General features: G+C 41.5%; 1 protein-coding gene across 1 annotated transcript in view; it reads right to left on the bottom strand.

Annotated features, from left to right (window-relative positions):
* NR3C1 (nuclear receptor subfamily 3 group C member 1) overlaps positions 1–25,129 on the bottom strand; it is a 73,110-nt gene that overhangs the window by 18,623 nt on the left and 29,358 nt on the right. Inside the window, exons 3-5 of the mRNA XM_082489939.1 lie at positions 10,987–11,150; positions 6,827–6,943; positions 1,819–2,097 (exon numbers count right to left, since the gene is read on the bottom strand). Coding sequence (XP_082346065.1) covers positions 1,819–2,097; positions 6,827–6,943; positions 10,987–11,150 — 560 coding nt within the window. The remainder of the gene's footprint in view (positions 1–1,818; positions 2,098–6,826; positions 6,944–10,986; positions 11,151–25,129) is intronic.

Below are 25,129 nucleotides of genomic sequence, written 5' to 3'. Positions count from 1 at the left end.
GAAAATTGGTCTCAGTCTTAAAATGTAGGCAGCCGCTAATTTGCAACACTAGTTCCTATTAGATCCTGCCTACATTTAGCAAGAGAATATTGTGCCACATTGAATCATTATTAAAGTCTGAATTCAAGTTGATTTTATTTGATTTTATTAAGCATCTGACATCTAAAGAGCTCATACCAGTGCTGCTTCCTGAAGATGTGCAAAACAGAGCGCGTTTGGTAGATCCATACATAACAAAACTTGGTATGTCTGACAACTTCAAAACAGTTTCCGGCTTTGGAGACAGCAGTAACTACCAGTTACTACTTCAAAAATACAAGCAAAGTGTTTCAAAGTTATTTCAAACTTAGTGGGTCAAATCTTGAAATCTTTGCTCAAACCCTCCTCAGGAAAAGGTTATTTTGAAATCCCAACTAAAGGGTTTGGCAACCAACGCTGGCTTACTGTTAGAACGTCTGATGGTGTACAACCAGTCCAAGTACATACAAATTAAATTCTCGTGAAGAACCACCTTAGCAACCAAAAAAAAAGAAGATAAAAAACCTGATTAAAATAGTTCCTATTAATATAATTATTAAAGAGAAGATTAGCATTTTCATTAAGAGCACATGTTCTAACCTGGAGGGTTTGTCTAATTAGGGAAACTGTTCAGAAGAGATTATGAACACAGAACCGTTTTATAAAAATGGTATCTAAATTTGTCTTTGTGAATACCAGACGGTCTCCTAAAGCCTTGTCCCCGAACAGGGTGTGCACAGGTGAACTCTTCCTAACGCAGACCTCAGCTAATTCAGCGCAATGCCCCACCGTGGAAAAGCCCTGACAGACATACAAAACTCTATTCACGTCTCCACTGCACATATATATTTGAGTTTAGTCTTTCTTTTCTACTGTTAATTTCTTTCCCCTGCCTCAAAAGAGACACCACTATGACTCATAAATTTCATTATCAGACTCTTTTTTTTTTTAGCAGACCCGTTATGTGATGTTACTCTTGGGCAATACACGCATCACGGAGGTGTTCCTGCTAGGGTTTTTCAGAGCAGGTAGCTAACGGTACTGGCTACAAATGGAAGGGAAAAAAGCACTAGTCTTTGTTCTGTCAGGAATAAACACATCTTCAGCTTTACTTTCGGCTCTGACCTCTCCCAGACATACTACATGTCATGCCCAAGGCTGAGATTTGACATCACTTCTGTCAGGCAGCCGCTAACTGTATCTTCAGGCGGGAGCCAAACCAGCAAGGAACCTTCCTCATTCCCTGGGTGACAGCTCAATCGTGCAGCTACACTGCTATAGAGAAAATGGACATCTTGATTTCTACCCTGGAACTGGACCTTCAAATGCCTATTCCCAGTTAAAAAACCCTACAGATATTGTGAGGGGCAGTAAAAAAAACCACCACCACCATCCATGAACACAGAACCAGACAAGCCAGTACAGCAGCACCGGTCTATTAAGGTCAAAAAAAATCTCATTGCTAAAAATATTGAAGAAATAATTACCTAAGAGGTGCAGCTAGAGCTAATAAAAATAGTTCTCTATATATTACTTTTAAAAACAAACCTCTAATTTAATATGAATTTTAACACTCAATAGTCAAAAGGTTCAAGTAAAATGACCTAACTTGCAATCCTAGTAAATACATTTTTGCATGCGTTTTTTCTGCTTTTCCACTCCAGAAGTATTTGTCACACGAATTAGCTCAGCTATTACTGAAACTTCCTCTGTGAAGGCTCTGAAGGATGTGAAATGTGAAGACAGATTTGAAGTACGATAAAAAGACCGCACTTTGCAATTCCCCTATTTGCTCCTCACCTGGTATTGCCTTAGCCCACTTGACTGCAGCCACCACTTGCCGCCCCCCCAGCATGTTGAGAGTGGAGAGTATCCGCCAGCTGGAGTCGGGCAGGGTGCTGTCGTAGCCCGAGTACAGCACCTCCGGCTCAATCACCTCCAGCAGGGACACCAGGGTCGGGGTCAGCTGCGGCAGGGAGGCGGGAACGATGCTCTTGTTTCCAGGCGTTTCAGAACCATCCCGCGTTCCCGTTGCGCTAGTCTGCTGGATTCCTTTTATCTTCTTCTTTGTTTTTCGAGCTAAGAAAGTTTTGGTAAGTCACAGGTTAGATAATGGAAAGCGACCGCACAGCAATAACAACGTAACGGAGGAAATGCTGCTTTCGTTTTCCTGCAGTTGTAGATCGGGCAATTGAAACTTTTAAAGCATTTTTTCATAAAACTGTAAAGAATTTCACACGCATTGTAATTAAACTTCCTGTGAAAATAAGCTTATTTTACGTTTAAATGAAAGTCACATTATGTTAGCATTTCAAAATGTTAAATAACGTCTGCAGGTACATCACACGGCTGATCCTAAAATAAGAAGGCCCGATCCTACCATTTCTACTACTAACATTTCAGTGAGACTTCATGTGACAGCAGGACACCTGTCTGGAAACATTTGCAGGACTGCACATTTTGCGAGTTCCTTAAAATATTAAGTAAAGAAACCATGCAGAAGAAAGGAAAAAATATATTTAATGGGTAAGAAGTTACTGCATCTTTTGAGCCAGGGAAAACATTTTTTTGAAAACGCTGGGCAGGAGGAGACTTTTCCCTTGCCAACGCTCTTGCATATAAATCATCACTGCGTAATTAAACCATAAAACTCATTCGCCAAATAAATAAAACATCACACAGAGATGTTAACTGTAAACTACAAAAAATAGGAGCAACAGTTTTATTAGCATACTGTCAATAATGGAGTCTCCTACTTGGCTTTCAGCTCTCCTGGATGCAGTCTGCCGCGCGGAACGCACGATCAACTGCGACCAAAATGAAACCTGGTTCTTTTCCTGTGTCTCAATTAATTAATTGATTTCTGGTCTGGAACTGCTGAGATAAATCAGTAGCACATAAAAAGCATCATGTAACGTGGTTTCACATTTGAAGTTTCTACCGCCCTATTCAGAATCTCTGATCATCAGCAACACACCACCTCTGTAGCTTCTTAACGCCACCGAAAATCCCCCTCTGCAGCCCTGTCCTCCCGCTGGCCGGGACAGGGACCTCGGGCACTACCGGCTGCCGATGGGAAACTCTCTGCGGACCTCGTATCAACTGCAGCTCCCCAAAGGCTCCTACACTGGCCACATCTGCCAAGACTGCCACGGGGGAACAGCAACACTTACTTCCTTGGAGCAAAGATCTTCTTGTTATTCTCATCTGAATTTTGAAATGGCTGCTCCAAAAGCCTTTCAACAGTCTGGCCTTTTTTTGCCCCGTTATCCTTGTTCTCAAAAGCAATCGAACTGCTTTGACTTAGATTTACATGCACGTGCCTTCAGCTTAATGCACACACCTGCTATGGAGCGTTTCCAGCCCAGAAAGTCTGGCAAAATTATAATCAAAAAAGAAATGCATCCGATAAGATTACGGAAGTATTTTTATTAGGCTATGCTACTAGACCTGACATAGATATGTAGTTGTAACTCACAAAAAAAAAAAAAAAAAAAAAAAGTTGAGATAATGTATTTCTTTACCTTTCGTTTTCAAATATAAGAATATCACAAATTTAAAACCAGCTCCTTAGGGCAAATTACAGAAGATAACCCATACAGGTAAACTCGGCAGGGAAATAAAAGCATCTACGATTTTCTGTTAAAAACAACCAACCCCCGCCGAGCCCCCCCGCAGCCTGGCATCCCGCGCGGCTGAGCGGGCTCCATTGCAGCCCTCCCCTGCCCGCCGGGCAGATGGCCTGCGCCCCGCCAGACCTTCCCACCACCACGCCGGGGAGCAGCCACTGCCAGGGAGACAAGGAGACCATCCACCTCACGTCTAAAATGGGATTAATAACGACCAAACCCACCCCTGCAGCTACAGAGCAGGGCAATGAATATTATTAGAAAGAGGAAGAGATCCTTCAAACAATTGAAATAAATTCAAAATGAAGACAACACGAAAAAAAAATCCACATAAATTGCCAACAGTTTAACTATGAAATGCAGTACGAAAGGCCAAAAAATTATTAGATGATTTTTTACAGGCAGAAAACATAACAATAAATCTGTTTTTCAAACATATCAGAAAGAGAAAGGGTGCCAAAGAATGCCCAGGGTCAATTAACGATGAAAGAGGAAATGAGAATTCAAAGAAATAAAGGCTATGGTACAAAACATCATTAATCTACTGTATAGATCTCTGGTACCTGCAGCTTGATAGCTGTATGTTTTTCCAGTCCCCTACACCCCAAATCCATGCAATAGAAACAAGAAAGTTCCAGAAAAGAGTGGTAAGTAGGGACAAAGTTCTGACTGATGATAAAGCAGAGTATAATAGAAGATTACCAAGTAACATGTTTCGAGTGTACAAGGAGCCACTTTTGTCTCAGCACAAGAGCAGGCAAGATTTAAAATACTGCATGGTAGATTTTACTTATTTATTTAAAAATAAGTTAGTCTTCTAGCCAACACCTAACAGTGAAACTCACTGCAGGTACTCTAAACGCGACTGGGCAGGTTCATGGCAGAACTCCACCAGCAAGTAAGGCCAGGCGAGCGAGGCTCCAAACCCACACGCTAGGATATTCTGATCTCTCGCTATTCAGTAACTAATTCGCTTATAACCATTATTTATGCATCAAGGATACACCTGATGACTTTTCAAAAATAAATTTCTGTCTAAAAAGTATGCAAATTTAATTCTGTTTTAAACAACAGTAATTCCTGGACTGTGACTCTAAAATAGCCAAGATAACAGGAACTCTTTTTCAGTCTCTTCGGTGCTTTAAGCTGCCTTCCAGTTTTCTTTTCCATGAATTCTTCTGTACGACCAATTCACCATCTGTTCAGATCTATTCCATAAATTGTTGTTTTCATGGCTGTTTTTCACTGCTTCACACTACCTTGGGTTCTTCCATTTTCCACTGCTGAGTTTCTAGACCTCTTTCCCTCTCAGTCACAAGATTCCCCCCCCTTTTCCAGCAACTTGTATAACAACAGCCATCCTCCCAAAAGTCACTATTCTCTAGGATTCTCTGTGCCAAAATTCCGGCAAATAAACTATAGTTGGAAGGGCTCCAAACTCCATGCGGAATAGTGGCAAGTATCAAATGTCATTCGATTTTTATTTTCTTTGGTGCAGAAAGGCAACTCAAGGAACACGTCCGAGAGCCCGAGATAGCTATAGGGGTGCCCACTTTAAAAAGAGTTCACATAAATTGATGCAGGAATGGAAAAGCTTACTATTACAGTAATATACATAATAAGGTGCTCTATTCATACAGATAACTATTTGAATATATGTATTTTGAAAACAACTACGGAGAGAAAAAATAGAAACAAGTCTTAAAACAGTCTTTTCCACCTCAAAATGAGTTTTTTTGCATTATTCTAAACTTTCTTTAGTCTTTGCTGTTCCCTCTACTGGCTTCTGGCCACACCAGCCCCAGCAGGGCACGGCATCTGCCCACCTTGGACATCAAGAGCCGGCAAGAGGACTGCCTGCTGTTACCTCTGAAGCTGCAAGGTTCAGCCCACCGGGAGTGTCTAAAAGCTAAATCTAGTCCCCAGGAGACACTCGCTGACAACCTCGTGTACTTTAAAGGTTTATTTTAGAACCCACTATTGTAGATTTCGGCTGTGAAGAGATGTAGCCTCACATCCTGCACACCAATCACAACACCACCTCAACAAACCGACCAGCAGCCTCCTTTCTTCCCTGCAAACCCCACCGTGAAGGAGGGGATGCACTCGTAAGCACGGCACAGGAGCGCAAGCATCTCAGACTGGTGGGATTTTCCCCTTTGCTCTGAAGACAGGGGCACACAGAACCACCTGCAGGACAGAAAAACTGGTGGTTCGACCTCCTGAGAGAGGCTGGAAGCAGAAGGGGAAGAAAGGACGTGCTAACACAGACTCCAGTCTATGACAGATGATGTGCGTCATCTATCTCTAACATAATTCACCCCTTACATTTCACCAAAGGATATTACCACTGACTGAAATGAAACTGTTATTTTTGTACCTGACAAATACATTTTTATTTTATCTGACAATTTTGATTACACAAATATCACCACAACTATGCTAGCAAGTACTGTATTAATCTCTACAGCTCAAGGAAAAAATATCAAGCATAAAACATAGCTGACACCAATAAAAATGTTTTATGCTATTTTACAACTGCTGCTAAATCTCTAGTTGATGTGGTCTTCAGTTTCTCATAAGCCATCCAGGAGTTAGCAGAGAACAAGTATGTACTGGTATATTTAAATTTATATATTTCACCTATCTTTTCTAGAGAGAATCCGACAGACATTTAAGAAGAATCCACAGCATGAACAAAAATCATTTCCTTTTCTTCAGCTTGAAGATATAGGCCCTGCTCCAACTTTAGATCTGTGTCTCTCTGCTTTCCCTCTCGTCTGTGGTTTCAGTGCCAGGTCACCCTCCTGAGTGAGGAAGGGCAGGCATCACACTTCCCTACAGGAGTTCTCCTGGAGTTCTGCTGTCTCAGATTCAGTGAAAAAGCAACGAGCTATATGTGCTGACAGGAATAAAAAATAACCCTGGTTTGTGCGTATGACTCACTTCTGCTGAAGATACTGCGAACCAGAGCAACTGCGTACGGATAGGAAAGCATAGGAGAAATTTTAGCCTAAAAAAATCTTGCTTTTTCATGAAAATGCTCATACACGCCATAAAATGCAGTACTTTTAACATATTACAGTGCTGCTCAAATAATTGCTTTAACTTCATAAGCAGTATGACCTTTATTGTCTAGGACTGAAAAATAAAAAAGGGATTTGAAGATTTGAAGTTACCTTCGAGGTTCATGCCAGCTTGAAGACATTTCCGGTAGCGGCATGCTGGACAGTTTTTCCTCCGAATTTTGTCAATAATGCAATCGTTTCTCCCAGCACACAGATAGTTGTGCTGCCCTGTATTCACAAAGACAAACAAAATAACCACAAGCTTTACAATGAGTAGTAGATAAAGTCATTATTTCTTTCAGTAACGTTAAGGATCTGGGGACTATATAATATCTTCACTTACTGTACTTCATTTCTTGCAAAAATAAGATCAGTATCCATACGATTTCATATATCTAAACACCGAACAGATTTCTCATATTTAGACACAAAAGCCAATAAATTTAGGAATCCTATTTGCTATTCGTTAACATCAGGCAAATTCTATTTTTAAAACTATTTTTCTCTTACATTCCTCAACGCTACCTTCTATAGCACATTTCCTATTTCCCTAAATAATTTCACAAGGGATGTAAATAACATTCATAAACACATTTTTTAAAGTATAAATGTCAACATTTCTACAGATACATAGACATAGCTTTCATCATTTTCAAAGTCATGAAACCTCCTCTTGTTTAACTTAAAGTCTGAACTGGACAAACTAATTTCTCCGACACCTTTATGGATTCACAGATTCACAGCAAAACTGACCCTCGAAATATGGCAACTTGAGCTACATGAATTAAAATAACTGTATTCCTTAGCTGTTCAGAGCAGAACAACAAAAGAGTAGTATCTATTCTTATTTATTTGGATGATAAGAATAATGGTCTCAAGATAACTTTAGAAAAAGGTATTACTAAAAGATATATCCTTCTCTCAGATAGGGATCAAAAACTAGGTATTTCTTTAGAGGGTAGAAAGCTGCTAGCTAAGCTTTTACGCTATGTTTCAAAGTCCTGATAGTACAATAGTGAGAGAAACAAACTTATTTTCCAAATACTGTTGAGTTATGAACAACGGAGCCTAAGAGTCCTCTCACAGAAAAAGAGCACAGTTAAGGAATTTATTTCAGTCAGCTGTGAAAGTTACGGGTATGCAGAGCCCATTACTATGGCTTTAGTCAAACTTCTCCAGTGAAGGGTTTCAAGCTTCTTGATATTCCAAGGAAGCCCTGAAGATTCATTTGAATGACCCCCCCCCACACCTTTTTCACCTGAAGAAGAGGGAGCAACACTGACCCTTGTGTCATCTTTATGTTTAACATAATTTAGAAAATAGATCCATGATTCATGATTCTATTTACCATTAGCATACTAATATGCATCAGACAAATATATGTGTACACACAGGAAATATAAACAGATGAATAATCGTCATCACTGTAGCAGAATAGAGACTATAACTTCACGCCTTCCAAAGATATTCAACGAGCCCATGGTTTCCCACAGTCAGTACAGATGCTTCGGGTGTAGATTTCCCTGAGCTGTTCCATTTTTTCCCCCAACAAAGAGCTTTATCTCCTTGAAAGCAGTTTGATTTCTTGTATTTACTCCTTACTTATTCTTGCCATTTTTTTGATGAAAGCTGCACTACTTCTTTGTATCACATTATATTAAAGCCCTCTTGTCACATGAACATTTTGTGCGAAGTGAAGTTGATTCCACCTTCTGCTTCCTGTCTGACTGCCGCCCAGAGGACATGCCCGTTGCACAAAGGAATGTATTTCAAAAACCAGACAAAGCCACTTCACAAACAAGACACTGGTAACAACTGGCAGTGAGCAAACGGAGATGTTTCCAAGGGGATTTACGGCAGACAGGAGCATTTTACAGAGAGGCTGGACACTTCACCATTGCACCACCCGTAGCACAAGTCGGCGCCTGGGGCTCGACTGAATGAGTCTCTGCTCATTTGAGCTCACCGGAGAATAAAAAGGTTAGCAATTGCAGGGTTTTGGGTGATGGAATTAAAATGCTGAAGAAGGACAATCTGGAGCACAGCAGGAGGCAGAGGTGTTGGGGGAATGTGGTGGAGGGGAGGTGTGAGGATCTGAAGCAAGGCGAGGAAGCGGCGGCGGGGAGGAGTAGTGAAGATCTGGGTCGGCAGCAGGGGGGTGACATGCTGGGAAGTGATGGGGTTGGCTCTGGGACTGGAGAAGCTGAACTGTGAGGGCTCTGGGCTCGAAATAAGAACTACAACAAGATGACTTTGGCCATCCTGAGTTCCTGAAGGACGGACCCTGTTTGCATGAAGAACTGCATGTAAGTATACAGCTGCTGTCCCACTGTCATCCTTCCCCCTATCCTCTAGTTCTACTCTTTGCCGAAAGGAATACACTTTATATTGATTTTCTAGATATTGATATTTTCAGTTTCTGTGACTATTTCCGTCACGGTATACACGCGTTTAGGCAAAGGTACAAAAAAGGGTTTCAGGCTAAAGGCTGGATAGCCAATGAGCAGAGTCAGTTTGGTCTGTATACTAACAGGCGCCTGGCAGCTATTAATAAAAAGGATATTGTGGAAACAAATTCTTTTTATGTATGTTCCGAGTAAGAAAAATGCCTGTAAGAGACAAAAGCAAATTATTTGTTCCTTAAAGTGAATACTGGAACTAACAGCTCCTGGAATAGTTCCTGAAAACATTCACAATATCTAATCTGAAGGATTAAAGTTGGGATAATCTGTGGGACCAAAAAAAAATGAAAGCAGAGGTAAACCTTGAGCAATTTATTGCAATTTTTCAGCTCCAAGCCTGCCTCCACTTTTACCATTAATACCGATGATATAAGATGTGGCAAGGCGCAGTAATTCCACAAAAGGAATTACTGTGTTGATTTCTTCATATATCAATACCTTTGTGATTTGTTTAAGCTCGAGGATGGGCAAAACCATCACTATGACATATTTTCAGCTGCCATATAATACTTCTTCTGAGGGGTATCAGGAGACCTTATTTTAATCAAAGATACAGATGATTATTTACTTCAAATAAAGAGCCTGGCTCTAAATGGGAGCGCAACTCCAGATGGGACCGGTTGGGAGTCAGTAGCAGCTCAGTGCTTTGCACTTCAGCTCATATTGTCTCGTTAGACTTCAGAAACAGCTTCAGCTTCCCACAGAACTGACATCCTTTCCCCTTGTGCCAGCAAAAACTATGACATAGAACTTGACTTTTCCTCCAAGAGGCTGTGTGCATTTCCACGAAGCTCCCTATTGCATCCAGTGAGTTGGGAACTGGGAGAGAGTGCCTCCTCCAAAAGACGGAATGGTAGCTGGTCTTTGTCAAAACAGCCTTCCCTCTTCGGCCGTGAAACCCAACTTGCACAAACATTAGCAAAAAACGATGGTCCGATTCACTTCAAAATACCCAGTAACTGCATGAAGAGGCACGAGACAGGAAACCCTGTAAGGTTGTAACTAAGAATGACATAATTTCAGCATAGAGGAATCCCTATCCTTTCAGAGACACTGAGAACATAGTCTAAATTTTCTGCATCTCTCTGACACTGAAGCAAGGAGCCAGACACTGAGCTACAGCCCAGTTCATTACATAATGGCTACTTATACAGCCCAAAATTCACAGATTACTTATTCTGCTATACACACTACAGCGTCACATGTAGTTTCCCATCATCTCTATTTTCCAGAATGATTTTTTTCCTGTGATTAGAGAAAAATCTCGATGATCCAAAACCACACATGTGTTCCTGTTACCTAGTTACCCCTGCAAGTAACATGCATGACCATGTATGTAATATAACCAAGACTGCTTACAGGAAAAGCGGTAAAACTATCATAACCTTGCATACAATAGATTTAGCAAGTTTCACATACAGTTTCATAAACAAAACAGCTAACATTAAACTTAAAAATCACAAACTTTACAAATCTAATGCACACAGACAAGTATCTGTATATAAATAAGACAAATAAACAAAAACAACAGTGAAAGACAACAAAAGAAACAAAAAGCCAAGACAACAATACATCCTTTTACACTGTGACTGAATGGGAGCATTTTATAAATGTAAATGGAATCATGCTTCAGATAATGCACCATTATCAATGTTATTTACTATGAAAAGATCAGTGATATAGTGGGTGGGATTTTCCAGTAGGATTCTAGCACAAATGTGGATTACGGTAAGATTAAATAGACTGGTTTTTGAGTATGGATGTGGATTTTATATTTCTAAACAGCAAGTTCATCACAACACATCTTACCTTCCACAGCTCTTTTGAAGAACACTTTGCAGCTGCCACAAGTAAGAACACCATAATGACACCCAGAGGCCTCATCAGAGCAGACAAGACAAAGCTTGGGAGGTGGTCCCGTCGTTGCTGAGGTTGTGGATGGAGAAGAGCTTACATCTGATCTTATTCCAGGGCTAAAAGAAAAAAAAAAAATAACATAAAAATACTTTTAATTAAGGTCTATGGGACACTGGCAAACATAGTATTCATAACTGCAAGAAACATTATCCTTATCCTCAAATAGGGTGCAGTTCCGCACACAGAGATCACTAGACTCTGAAACAGTTAACCAATGAATTTTGTAAAACTGAAGTAAGGCTGTATGGATTTTTCACTGCCTACTTGACTAGGTCAAGATTACTTCCCTGACACATCTCCGAAGCCAAGTTTCTTGCTCAATTATCTGGGCCTTTAAAACTGACTCTTAAAATACGCTCTCATTCCATACTGTGTTCATTACTGTCACGTTCCCTGCAGTCTGCATCGAGTGCTGCAAGAGCTTCCTTTCCAGCATCATCGCTGAGTTTCCTACTGGGATACTGTTATGCAAGAAGCTGTGCAAATTAAGCCATATATTGATATATATTTACAATCATAAACGATCATTTTGCCCCAGCATTTCAGGAAAAGAATATCTATTCCTAATTTCAGAATCTGGTTTTCCTATGTAATCTACAAACGAAGGGTTGGTTCTTTACCGAGAAAAATAAAAATCATTGTTAGAACAATAAACAATTATAATCACCTTTGAGCTGCTTCTAATCATAAGCACTGAACCAACAGTGGTTGGGCCCAAGTTCAGAGGCTGATTTTACTCAGCATATGTAACCAATACAGCCGAGACCTGACGCGGTACCTCTCAAGGCTGCCTCCACACCTCCTGTTATGAGGCACATTTTGTTGACTTTATTTTCACAGTTTTAACTTTCAAAATGCATTTTCTATACTGTATGCTTGACTTAAAAGTCATTGTCACAGAAGATTTTGTCCAACAGGTTTCCAGCCACTTTCCAGAGGAAGTTAGAAAACAACACTTTTTTTTAAGACTTTACTCAGAAACTCAGCAGAACATCCACGCTCCCTGCCGAGGGCTTGACGCTCGGCTGTGGGCTGGCTTTTGCATGGAAAACTCCTTTTCTGCTCCCCAGATTTGGTAACACTTTTTTTAAAAACAAAACAAAACCAAACCAAACCATAATGCTCCAAAATTCACAAAAACCTTAAAATTTCAGCCCAAACTGAAAGATTCCAGCACCTGGGAGGCTTTACTGGTAAACAGGTCACCTCCATGGGCCACATCCCCAGCGAGCCAGTGAGAAATGGTCTGTCTGGCCATTCCAAGGACTTGTGCTGTTGCGTTTGCTCATACCAGGAAGGAGTTAGATAATAAAATCAGACACAAGGAGCGGGAATCCTACCACTCAAATACAGAGGGATAAAAGTCACAACAGAATAAACGTCAACGAAGTCCACACTCTGACAAATATGGAGCCATGTGGCAGAGAAAAGTGAAAACTACTTGTGTTAGGGAAAAACATGAGACAGTGCAGGCACGCAGAGACCTAAGGCACATGTAGACCCCCCTTAAAAACAGAGTCTGTGATGAACTAGGGGAGAAGGTGACCTGCGTCTAGGCTAGAGCAGAGAGGGCTGAACAGAAAAGGAAAAACCAGACAAGAACATGGCAACAGCTTGAACGTGCTGGAATAGCTGTGGGAAGGAAGAGAGAAGAGTAAACCCAACAGTGGTGGTGCGAAGGGTTCAACAGGAAAGGCTGGAAATGGGAATGAAGTAGACTGAGTCAACCTCGAGGAAAAAAGGAAGAAAAAAGCCCACCCAGGAAAGAACGCTTCTTTCCAGAACTTGGAAAAGAACTCAAATCCATCACATCGTTCCTTTGCGTTCTGAAAATATTTGTGAAATGCTGCAACGCTTCTTCTACTCTATCACTCTACAAAGAGGCTGACAACCATCATTAGCTAGTCTGTCACCTAAAGTGGCTGTCACCGATAGTTTATGATCCATATGATGGCTTTTCTGTGTTTTCTAATTAATTTGCCTTCTTTTAAAGAGCAGAAAGCTATAATAAAATATTAAGGTTGCACAATTCAGCACTCAACATCCAAGTAATGGCAGAATATAATTCAACCTAGTTACATTTATTTGATGTCCTTACAAACACGCATCGTTAGTTACATGCTCATCCTAATTTCTACAAAGCATGTCTGCATTCCTCAGTGCAGAGGCACTCTAGGAATGAACGCTAACGATGGAAGCTGCCATTTGCATGGCCCCGTCTCCTCTGATGAAGAAATCAGCTGATAGAAGCTAATGGCTATGGGTCTGTGGGAAAAGAAACCACACGGTTAAGAAAGCTGAGGATTCAAGTCTACTTCTGCCTCTTACGGCAAAGCCGTGCATGATGGTATCTGGTTAATGCAAACCAGCCTTTTCGGAAACCCTGCCTCAACACTCCGCTTGACATCGGGCACGTACTTTGAAGCAAGGCACGCTACAACCCCAAGTCAACAGAGCTGTGCTCCCAGCCCAGTGATGCCCAGCTCCTTCCCCGCCACACGACAGGAACTGGTGCACACATTCACGTTTTGGGTCCTCCTGCCTTTCTGGGCAGATCTCAGCCTTACGCTGTATTCAGAGGTGAGGTCCCTGTGCCCTCTGGGCTGTGGGGAAGCCCAGAGCAGTCCCCACCGCTGCCCGAGCAGTCCACCACGCACCACAGCCTGGTGCTGGTCCCACGCTGCTGCTGGGCCCAGTGTGCCCATCGCGCCCAGCACTGGGACAGCTCGGCTGCTCACCGGGACTTCAGCAGGAACCCAGAGACGAGAGGGCAGCCCCAGGCTTGAGAACCCCAACTTGGTTATTTGCCCTCCCCCCCCCCCCGCATTCCTGTCTAATTAGACAAATCATTCTGACTACAAAGCTTTGCTTCCTTTCATGCCATACCTCTATTATTTTCTTCTGTTGTTTAGTTTGGAGGTTTTTTGGTTGTTTTTCGTTTGGTTGGGGTCTCCCCCCAGCGTACTGATCCATTTGGAAAAAAAGGAATTAAATTGTTTCTCCACTTTGTAGTATCACATGCAAAAAAAAAATTATATAAAAAAAATCAACACAACCTCAAAACCAAACCACCTCTCCCCTATTAAAAACAGTAATCACTGGCCACTCTAAAGCTACTGTAAGTTGCCTTATTTTCTCTACAGTTTCAGGCCCAGTAGCTCCTTTTCTTATACTAAAAATCTCAGTTTAAACATTGAAATATAGGCTGGGAGCCCAGGATTTTAAATAAGGAATATATCACTTGAGAACTTCATTTCATTAAAATGATTAAAACCAGAAAAAGATGAAAACATATTTCTACGCAGAGTTTTGAAGACAGCTAATTTAGATACAAAAATTAAACTCTTTATACCATATGAATTTCTGACAAAAGCATTTTTAAGGAAACATTCATCAACTGTCATAGAAACTATGGTAGCGCCAAACATATTCCACTGAAACTTTTCAATCACCTTTAATTTTTAAACAGGGCTCATTTTCTGTACCAGTACCACAGAAAATGTAATCTGAGAAAGAAAACAGATGATATGACTTACAAAACTAAAAATAAATTATTACATTGATTAATAAAGCAGTAGCCAGCAATCTAATCTGGGCTTCTGGCATATCTTTTCAAGCCCGGCTATATCAGATAAGGCCAATATTTACTAACTGTGTGGAGAGCTGCCAGACACCGACAGTCCCTGCTTGTGTGAAACACAATGTTGCTTGCCTGAAACATGGAGAAGAGGAGGGATTGTAGTGCACAAGGGCTCCTGCAAGAGCTGCTACACACTGGCTAGAGGTTTAATATGTGTCTTTTACCTATAAAGTTGTATGTAGCAAAAGACAAACAACCACTTCCTAAGGAAGAGGTAAGGGAGGGAAGTTACACTCCGAGATAATATAATAATAAAATGTAACTGTTCAGTTATCGGCAGAAATGTTTTTAAACTCAACAAAACCCTAATAAACTATGATTCTTATCTAAATAAACGAAAAAGTCAAGAGGCATAGATGAGAGAGGAAAAAAAATTCAAACTTCAGGGCTTCCAAATATGTAAAAACTTTAAATTTTATTTTGGGAGGGCAAGGTGCTATTTATTTAAGGGTACTGAGCTCCATTCCCATGTACTTTCAGAAACTATTTATATACAATCCAATTTTATTTGTTTGTATAGATAGATTTATTGTTTCCAGTCAAGGAAACGTACGGGGGCACAATGGAAAGACTTAAAGAAAAGAAGATGCAGCCACAGCCACGCACTCTGCAGAAATCAAGTTGTTTAACCAAAGCCATTTCTGTGTTAATCATTTACCAGAGGTTTTCAAACCAGGCTCAAGGTTCAAACTTTATTAAAGTGAGGTGTGGTAACGTCTCTGGCGGTGTGAAGTTTTCCTGTCTTGGGGTGCCCGTCCACCGTGGGTCACGGTGTCCTCCCGCGGAGGCCAGTGGCCAGGGCCCGGGCGAGCCAGTCCCACCAGCGCCACACTCCTCCGGCCAGGGGGAGCTGGGAGACCCAACTCAGCCCCGCCATCCGCCAGAAACATCCAACAGAGAGATGAGGCAGGCTGTTATTCCCTCTTCTGAGGAAACCTTCCTCCAGCGTAGTCATTCATTGCTGCAGGAAACATTTGCTTCTTCCCCTTTCTGCTTTCTTCTGTCTTTACTGCAAAGAATATAAACGCTCCACGACACAGCACAGAATATGCGCACTACTGTATGCTGAACTTAGTAATTAACATTATTTTAAAAATATACTACCTTCCTGTTACTTTACATTACTAAACAAAATCTCTCCAGTGAGATAATGAAGAGATGAATACCTTCAGCAAGTAAAATTATTAGTCATTTACAGTCTACAACTGACAACTCTTTGCCAGCAAACGAAAGCGTGGGACCATCAGCCACAATCGGTATTTCTAAGCCCATGCCCAGCCCCAGCGCTCTTCTGCTGAAGGGTAAATTCTTTTTTAAAGCACAAGATAAATTAGCACCACCAGCAAGTTACACACGTGCCATGAGGACAGAACTTGGTCAATAATTTAAAAACTAACTGCATTTAAGGAAAACAGCTGCAAGCCACAGCACAGGAGAAGCAGCACCTCAGGAAGCCTGTGGGGCTGCTCAGCGAAGAGGCAGCTGTTACCTTCCCAATTTTCACCTTAAAAAAAGAAAAAGAAAAATCTACCCTGAAAAAAAAAATCAGGGGAGATGCATAATACAAGGTTTTTTTCAGACGTGCAGACAACTAAGTTATTCCCTGGTGCTACTACAAATTACAAAACCAGAACACTCACAACTGGCTCCTAAAAACTGGTAAGAAAATGCTGTTCATGTCTAACTGCCGACTCTGAGGAAAGAAATGGATGCAAAATGTCTAGGGTTGGAAGAAACGGCTCAGAATTTGACTGTATTTATTTTGACTAGTCTTTTGATAAGCCTATTCGTATTGCTCCTACTTCTAACGTAACATTTCACGCACACGAGTTGCAGTCACTCGTGATGTACCCAGACCACAACGTACCACACACCGTCAGCGCTGCTTCTCCAGCCTAAGTCACCTTAGGATCAAACTAACATATTCTTAAAAGCCCGTTACTTATCTGTCTAAGTAGTATCAGCAAACTAACAGTGAAGAAATGATTTTCAATGTCATTGCCATCTGGGCCTCATTCTTATCTTCTAGCAATGAGAACAATGTAAACACTCAGCTGCATACACCAACTGATTACATTTTTTGAATTGTTTACTTCTTTATTAACTAGAGAAACCACTAATTATTATTTATACTCTCTTAGGCAGGAAAGTAGCTTTCAGTTCAAGCAGGAAAAAATTTTAAAACCAGGCTATTGGCACAACAGTTGTCGTTACAATATTAAAATAAAAGCATATTTACCAACTGAAATTAATTTCAAAAAATGCATTTTGCTGAGAACCCGACCCAGTGATTACGATGGTCTCTTCTAACATACTCACTTAAGTTTAAAGAGACTGAAAATGGGGACAAGCCTGTAAGGACCAAGGCTCTCCCTCCAGCTGCCTGCCGGCCCCATGCCGCCCCCAGCCCGCGGTGTGTCCGGCCGGCGCCACGGCTGCGCACCGCTCCGCTCCTGCAGCGGGCACCCACCGCACCGCGAGTGCCCCCAGGGACGGGTGTCTGGGGGTGCTGCTGCCTGCCCAACAGACAACACACCCACAAACAAACAAACAAGCCCTCCAAATAACTTCCCAATAGGTAGGTTCTGTACAAAAGTTCCCTTTGCCCTTAAAACAGGGGACCAAATTGCTTTGTTAAAAGCACTGTTCTTGACTACAAGCGTATCCTCAATGATGCCATAATAAATTAAAAATCTACTACGACTGCGGTATTTAACCAAAGCCTGCGACGAAAAGCACCCAGTATTACTGTTTTACAGCATCTCTGACAACCGAGATGATTAACGCCATTTCCTTTATCCTGCACCCAGATAAACACCGTACCATGACTGGATAAAGCAGCAAACCAGATTCTGAACTAACGGTCCAGTTTTGTGCACACACTTGTAACACGACCGAGATCACACCAACCTGAGGAACGCGTCACCCAGAGCGGCCACGGCCGAATTTGCTTTACTGCTGCAATCGGAACCACATGGCAGAGAAACATGTTATTTTACAATCAGATCGGCAGGTACCATCGGCCTCCTCCTGACACGCTCTCTACATCGGGATATATTTTATTGCTAACTTACAAAGGAGTCCTGGGATTCCAATGCACAGAAAACTTTAAAATGAGGCATACCTAAAGCAGCAAAGTCTCATAATTAACCTCTCTCTCTGCAGAGCAACATATATTTTACCCTCCCTTTAATACAAGGAAAGCAGACTGAAGGATTCATTGTTTTGTAGAAAGTCACCTCAATTACCCTAAACGTTTTTGCTGATGTTTCCAACAACTCAGGTACATCATAACAAGGACATTGACCGAAGTACCAAGACGGAGTTCAGAACAAAAAAGTAACTGCAGTTCACACAGAAAAAACACTTTACATGTATCTGTTACGAAAGATTTTATGTATAAAAATACACTTACTATTGGCAAACAAAATAAATTGGAATTCATATGTTTCCTGTAATTACTGTTGTACAGAAGCAGTCAAACCTTGACGATGGTAAGGTTTTGGTCAGTCCAGAGGTCTTGAAGAAGCTGAACTGCCAACCTAAGCTCTGTTCTCTGTAAGTGGCTGAAGAATTAGTATTTAATTAGAAAACGCAGCACGCAGAAGCACGGACGGCACAGGAAGCGCTGTCTTCTCCTCTGCCCCACGCCCAGGCGCTCCCTGCTGCTCGCAGGAGCATTGGGACACCGCGGCGGCCTGAGGCTGCCGGAGAGGGGACCGCAGCCCCCGACACGGGGACAGCACACACCCTCCCCAACACCACGGGCCTGGGGACACGATCTGCCCCTCAGGAGAAGCCGACGGAGTAACTGCAGGTGCTTCGCAGAGCGCCAACGACACACACGCGTTGCTCAGAACAGGCTTCGCAGGGAGCTCGTGTCTTTGTAACATCAGGCAGAGGCAGCAGGGACTGTCATTCGAAGTGCTGTTGTTTCATTTCTCATGAATTATACCCTATTAAATAAAAATAAACCCTGAGAGCGCAGGCAGATACCAACAGCATGTTAACAGAATAAAAATTTGCAGGGATGCCCGATGCAGCGCAGGGCAAGTAAACCCACCACGGTAAGCAGCGCAGGCTGCCTGCGGGCATCGGCCCCTTCTCTCCCTCTCAAAGCCCGCACCATACTCATTCCAAGACCTGCGGACGAGCGTCCTACCGCAGGCGACTCGGGGCTCTCTTCCATCGCCATGCCAGCGCCCGGCGGGCGCAGGGAGCCCCCGGCAGCTCCAGAGCCACGGCCCCAACGCCGCCCCTTCTCCCTGCTCCGAAATGGCGTCCGCTACCATTTTAGAGCTCGCCCAGGAGTGAGAAACACACACACATGCAAGTGAGCGACGCCACTTTTTTTTTTTTTTTTTTTCTTTCCCTTTTGGATACTCTCCAGAACGTAAAGGTTTCAAGGGCACAGGCAAAGCTTTCTTGGAATGGATAAATGGTAATTGATGTTGCAGCTGCAACCTTAGCTAGAGCTCCCGGGATTTCAAATGTACTACAGCCCCAAAGTATTTATGACCAGAATATGATAATTAAATTATACATTCTAAACTTTTACATTTATTACAGTGCTCCAGCAGAGCAGCCAAGAAGTCTTACCTTCAAGGGTAGGACTTAATTTCTATATGAATCCATTTATGCATATTTTTCCAAAGGTCTTTTTTTTTTTTTTTTTAATTTCATTGTGCATTCTTGCTTCCTTAAATACAGAGGCAGCAAAAAAAAAAAAAAAAAAAAAAAAAAAAAAAAGAGTAAGACAGAAGCAGGTACCTTTATACTTAAATAAAAACTTTACATAAAAATACGGCATCAAATCATCCTGGGCCATCCTAATTCTTTATGCTTTGCTGGAACAAAATACGCATTTCATCTACATATATTTACAGACAGGTTGTGGATCATCAAAAAACTTGACTTTCAAGAACCCGATCTTGCAGACACATCCAGCTTTACACTCATACGTACACACTCTGTGGCTACAAACAAAGGTGCAAGCAGGTGTCTCTGCAAAAAGAGACCCTAATCAGGAAGGCTGCAAGACTAATATGCATTCAGTAGAAGAAAGCTCAAAAATCTAATCAGATTTACATTTTTTTCTCTCATTTTAAGCATAATACATGAAACTCTTCTTTGTCCATTCCATCTCTGAATGCAGCAATCGCCGTTCCCAATGGCAGCAGCTACTGAGGTATGTTCTACCCATGTGACACTTTCTTGGAAGCAGTTTCTTAGTTTCCTGAACCTTGCAAACTAACCAAGAGCCAATGCACCCACCGAAACTTTATCATCTTAAGATAAGTCGTTTAACATACTAATTTCATTTGCTAGCACACTGAATTCAACAGGACAGCAGAACTCTTGCCCAGAGATATTCTGTCGATATTAGACCAGACCCATGAGTTTAGATCAGGTACTGCATTATAGCTCATCCCATACAGCCAGCATGTCTCGGAACAGTATTTTACTCCTTATTGCAGCACCCGTATTAGTGTGGTACCAGAGGAACTGAACTTAAAATATTAAACAGGACTTGTTCCATTAATGACCTCCACGTGAGCTATGAACGCTGCTCAGGTCTTCTTAATGTGAACGCCTGTGTCAATCCCAGGCCGGCAGGCGCAGGCTGCCAAAATGATGTTGCTAGGAAAGAAGGCGAGAGACATCTGGAAAGCTGACGCTAACGTACATGGAAAAATATTAATGGCACTGTAAGAAATGCAGTGAAAGATTAAACTAAACTGCAATAGTCACAGAAGAGATATTTTAAAAGCTGCAGCATAATACTTGCATAGTCAATTGAGTCATAAAGCTGTAAAGAAATTTAGACTGGTAACTAGAAAGTTCATTTCTGCTATTTTGAAAAAAAAAAAAAAAAACCACCAAGAAAAAACAAGACTTTGCTGCTGCCAGTGTAACCCTCTAACAGTAACCTGAACACTGATTTTTATGAATGCATACACACAGATTTACTCAACACAGTTTGTGCTTTTATCAGCACTGCATAACTACTTTCTGCCTTACCCCCAAAAATATCAATTGCAAGAAATAAAAATCAATAAACACAAACAAGAAACCAGAAACAAAAACTTAACTCTGAGGAGGAAGAAGAATAGGAGGAGGGAAAGATGGAAACAGGGCAAGAAAAGCAGAAAGGAATGTTTCTTCCTTAATTCTTTCTACAGACCTTCAAGGAAGCTCCGTTTAAAAGCGGAACTGATACTAAAAGAAAGTCAAGATGGTAAATCCTGCAGCGCACAAACTCCATTTCCTTGTCGGTCCGCACAAAGCCTTGCACAATGCGTCTTTACCCTTGGCATAGGCTTTCACACTTTTTTGTCAATGAAAATAATACATTTACACGCAGAGCAGTTTATTATGGAATATTAACCAACGTGTTGCATTCTGGGCTCTGCTTCAGTGGAAGTATATGGAGAAGAGGGACAGGGATGTGTGCCAATTTTAGGTTTTGGCCTCAGTCCATTTGATGCGGATCCAGGATGACTTAGTTGACTGTTGAGTCATAGGTTGGTTCAATTGACATTATTTTACATTTGACTAGTTATTGTTCTTTAAACTTTGAACAGGAGTCCAGAAGCTCAAAAAACACCAGTGAACCAAAAAGAAAGGGGCCAAAGCAGAGTTTAAACAAGGTTCTTAAGCAAAAAAATCCCAAACCCTCTCCTTAAATGACATCTATTTTTAGCAGAGACAGCTAAAAAAAACAAAACCAACCTCACAACTTAAAAAATTGCTGTTGTATTAACAAATATCTGAAACACACAATATTGATTTCCGAATTATTGAAGTCTGACCTATTGCTCACCCCCCAGTAACGTAAAGGCAGGAAGGAGAGGCAAACCTTTGCCCGTCCAAAGTCAGTCAGTCAGTGAATGAGTACTGTACTTGTAACAGATATAACAGTAAAATATTCCTGACACACTAGACAGTCAATGTGCACACTGTGAATTCACTTCAGCCAATACTCAACCTAAAACTGAAAAAAAATAAAAAATAAAAAATATGTAATCCCTCAAAGTTACTGTTTCGGTATGGAAGGGTAAGAGAAGCCCATAAATACTATTGGCTTATGTTTTAAAAACACAGGTGTGTTTCACACGGATGTGATCAGAAATGAACTTGTTGCACAGATGCACTGCATTTAGCAACAGACATTTTTAGCGGAAGTTCACTCCCCTGACTTCCAACATGTCCACTTGACTCATTTTTTCCCCACTCCATTTTACCCCAATTTCAGACAGCAGGTATGTTTTCAGTAGGTTTTGCACCCCTGTGAGAGAAATCCAATGTTATATCCACTTGTTTTCAGAAAACTGAGCAGCAGCTGAAGAAACAAGCAGAGGACGAACTCCAGCTACCTCTACGTCAAGAAAGGTGGTGAGAAGGGAGACGGGGCTTTGCTACAGTCATCTAGCAAGGAGGGAATCAGCTTTCATAACAACTTCCAAGAGCATGAAAAAGAAATAAAAAACAGTAAAAACATCACATAGGGGTACTTTGCTGAAAGACAAAAATACTTCTGATGATTTTGAGATCTTAGTCACAGAGGAGGATGATTGCAAGATGTTCTTCTCAGTGCTAAAGGCCAGAACTGAGGTTCAGCGCCAGCTTAGCATCGAGAATTGCATAAGGTGCTACCCTTGAGGCACGTGGATTATGTTCCCCATCTGGTCCTGAGCAGTAACTTCACTTTCAAAGGGTAAAGATTCTTTTTTACCACATTAGACAGAGAACAGTAATTCTTGCAGACAATGTAGAGCAAACTCAAAATTCTTTGTGACTTAAAAATCAGAAAGTTGCTGGAGGACAAAACCCCGTGATGGCACACTGCTCCACCTAAACTTGTGTAACATTTTCAGAAGGACAAGCAACAGGTACTACCGTAGACCTGTAAGATGTATATAGCTGTTGTATGTAATTTTCATAGCGCTTTTAAGTCAATGTTATTGAATTATCTAGTAGAGTGCTATAATTACTTTTGTCAACACTGTTAAGCAATTACAGATACAATTTCTGCTATAACACGCACACGCAATAGGTTATTATCTGCTTTTATTTCCACTTGGCATCCACGTCTCACACTCAAGACTATCAAGATGTTTCATCACAACCCTCTTGCTGTATGCTCCTGGACTTTACAAGCACTTCTTGTCTTGTTCCCCCCCCCCCCCCAATACTTTCAGGTCTCACCTTCTTTCTCTTTCCTGGATTTCTCGTATTATTTTACCCACCTTCCTCTGCCCCCTTCCTCTACCCCTCCCCGTCAGATGAAGGAAGCTCTATTCCTTCCTTGCTGACCCTCACAGGGTTTCCTGGCCACATTGTTCATCTCTGCCTCTTTGTATATTTTCTCTTCCTGAACCGCAGTGGGAACCCCTCCCAATTTAAACTCCATCTGTAAACTTCATTAACAGGCTGTTTACCTCTCTCTCAGAACTACCACGAAGGTGATGAGGCAGATAATCCTGGAGCCTGCACACGCCTATCTCCCCACTGCCTCTTTTCTCCGAGAGCATCCTGTGCGTCTTCAGGACTGCTCTGTGCATTGTGCAGTTATTTCAAGTTTGAAACGGTGGAACTCCAACATTCCTTCACCAAAGTATTAAAGACTTCCCTGGTGGAAAACTGTTTTCCTTTCCCGACTGTCAGTGTGCATTACAACTAGGTGCACTCTTGGAAAGGTCCTCACGGCCATTACAAGTTTTTCACACCCCGCCACCATCTATCATCATCTTTCAGTATCTTACACTAACAATTTGGTCACTCGGGTTTGCTCGTAGAATAGGTCATGATACCTCAAATAGAAAATTGTAACTGACTGTAACTAACTCTGGTCATTGTTCAAGATTTACTTAGTGTAGTATATAGTGCCTTCACATCTGCAACAAGTTTTTAAGTCACTACTGTTTAGTTTACAAAGTCTGTTCCGGGAAGAGAGTCGTAGTATTCCTTATGCAAAAATGGAAAGCTGTCTACTACTGAAATATGGTACAAGGCAGAATTCACTGCATGATGACTTTGGAAGAGGCTAGAGATCATTCTACTCACCACCTGCAGAAAACAGGGCTTTAACTCAACTTTTAAAGACTACTTCTTAGCCACTAGGTCCTCACTTTCTTACAAAAGTATAATTATAAAGGCTACTGATAAAAAAGGTATTCCATCAGTTTCTCCTATTTTTCATGAATGCAAACAATATAAAAATACAAAAATAGTGCTTCTTGAGCAGCAGCTAGGAAAGGTTTCAAAGCACAGAAGGTGCTATAAAGACCTGGAAAGAGCACACAAGACAGGAAAATCTGGCAAAGCCAGAGACACAGTATATGGAGGAAAAAAAAGGTTTATCTGCCAATTCCTTCAAACATTTCTGTTACCTGTCAGATGAACAGTCAGTCAATCAATCCTACCTTTAAAAAATATTTACATAAAGCAAAGGAATAAAAGAAAAGAACCATGTCAATCAGACATTACTGAGAAGACCCCATTGTGGTAAAACTTTCATTTACCTAAGTCCTAGCTTCATAATCAGCTTTTTCAGCAGCGAGTACTACAGAAACAGAACAAACCGGCATTCAAACTCCCATGGGGCAGACCCCAGAGAAGTGCAGACAGTTGCACACAGGCAGGAACAAGCTTTTTACTCCAAATAATTTACTGTTACAGTTTTAGAGCGTTGAGTACACCTTCTAAGCCAGCGTCTGCGGACAGACGCATCTCCTGCCCTGACGGATGCCGGCAAGCAGGCTGTCTCTCCACGCGGTACGTACCCATGCCCCGTGCCCAGGTATACTAAAGAGAGGTGCAGCAAGACCCTTGTGCAGCGATCAGGAGAGCGGTCCCCACACCAAAGACCAAATTCCTTTCCTTATTAATACCTGAAGCGTAGCATGGAAAAAAAACCAAAGGGAAAAACCTGAAACTCAAGAAACTATGGGTTTGGTTTTTTTTAACACAGGTTGTGTAAAAATGATTTATTTTTTCCATAATGGTAGTGTCCAAATCTCTAATTGTTTTAAATGCCGCACCTCGCTGCCCCTCAGCATCAGTTGTCTGAGCCTGCCTTTGGTTTGTACGTAAAGTCTGTAACTGATACCCAAACATGCAAACCAAGTTTAATAGAGAAGAGATACTGACATTCAGAAAGTCTTAATTTTTCAAACAAAAAGTACATTATGGTGCTTTTCCTTAGATAACACACAACATTCTGGTTTTAAATAAGTATTTCTCACAATGCAGTAACAATAATTTGTACTGTTACTGCATCTTCAAGAGACGTTGATCAAATAGTTTTTACCCTTCACAGAATCACCGAATAGTCAGGGTTGGAAGGGACCTCTGGAAATCATCTAGTCCAACCCCCCTGGCAGAGCAGGGTCA

The sequence above is a fragment of the Vanellus vanellus genome (genome assembly GCF_965231255.1).
Source record: "Vanellus vanellus genome assembly, chromosome: 13".
NCBI lineage: Eukaryota > Metazoa > Chordata > Aves > Charadriiformes > Charadriidae > Vanellus > Vanellus vanellus.
Note: the sequence above shows the minus strand (reverse complement) of the source record. Positions and strands in the feature narration are given on the sequence as shown.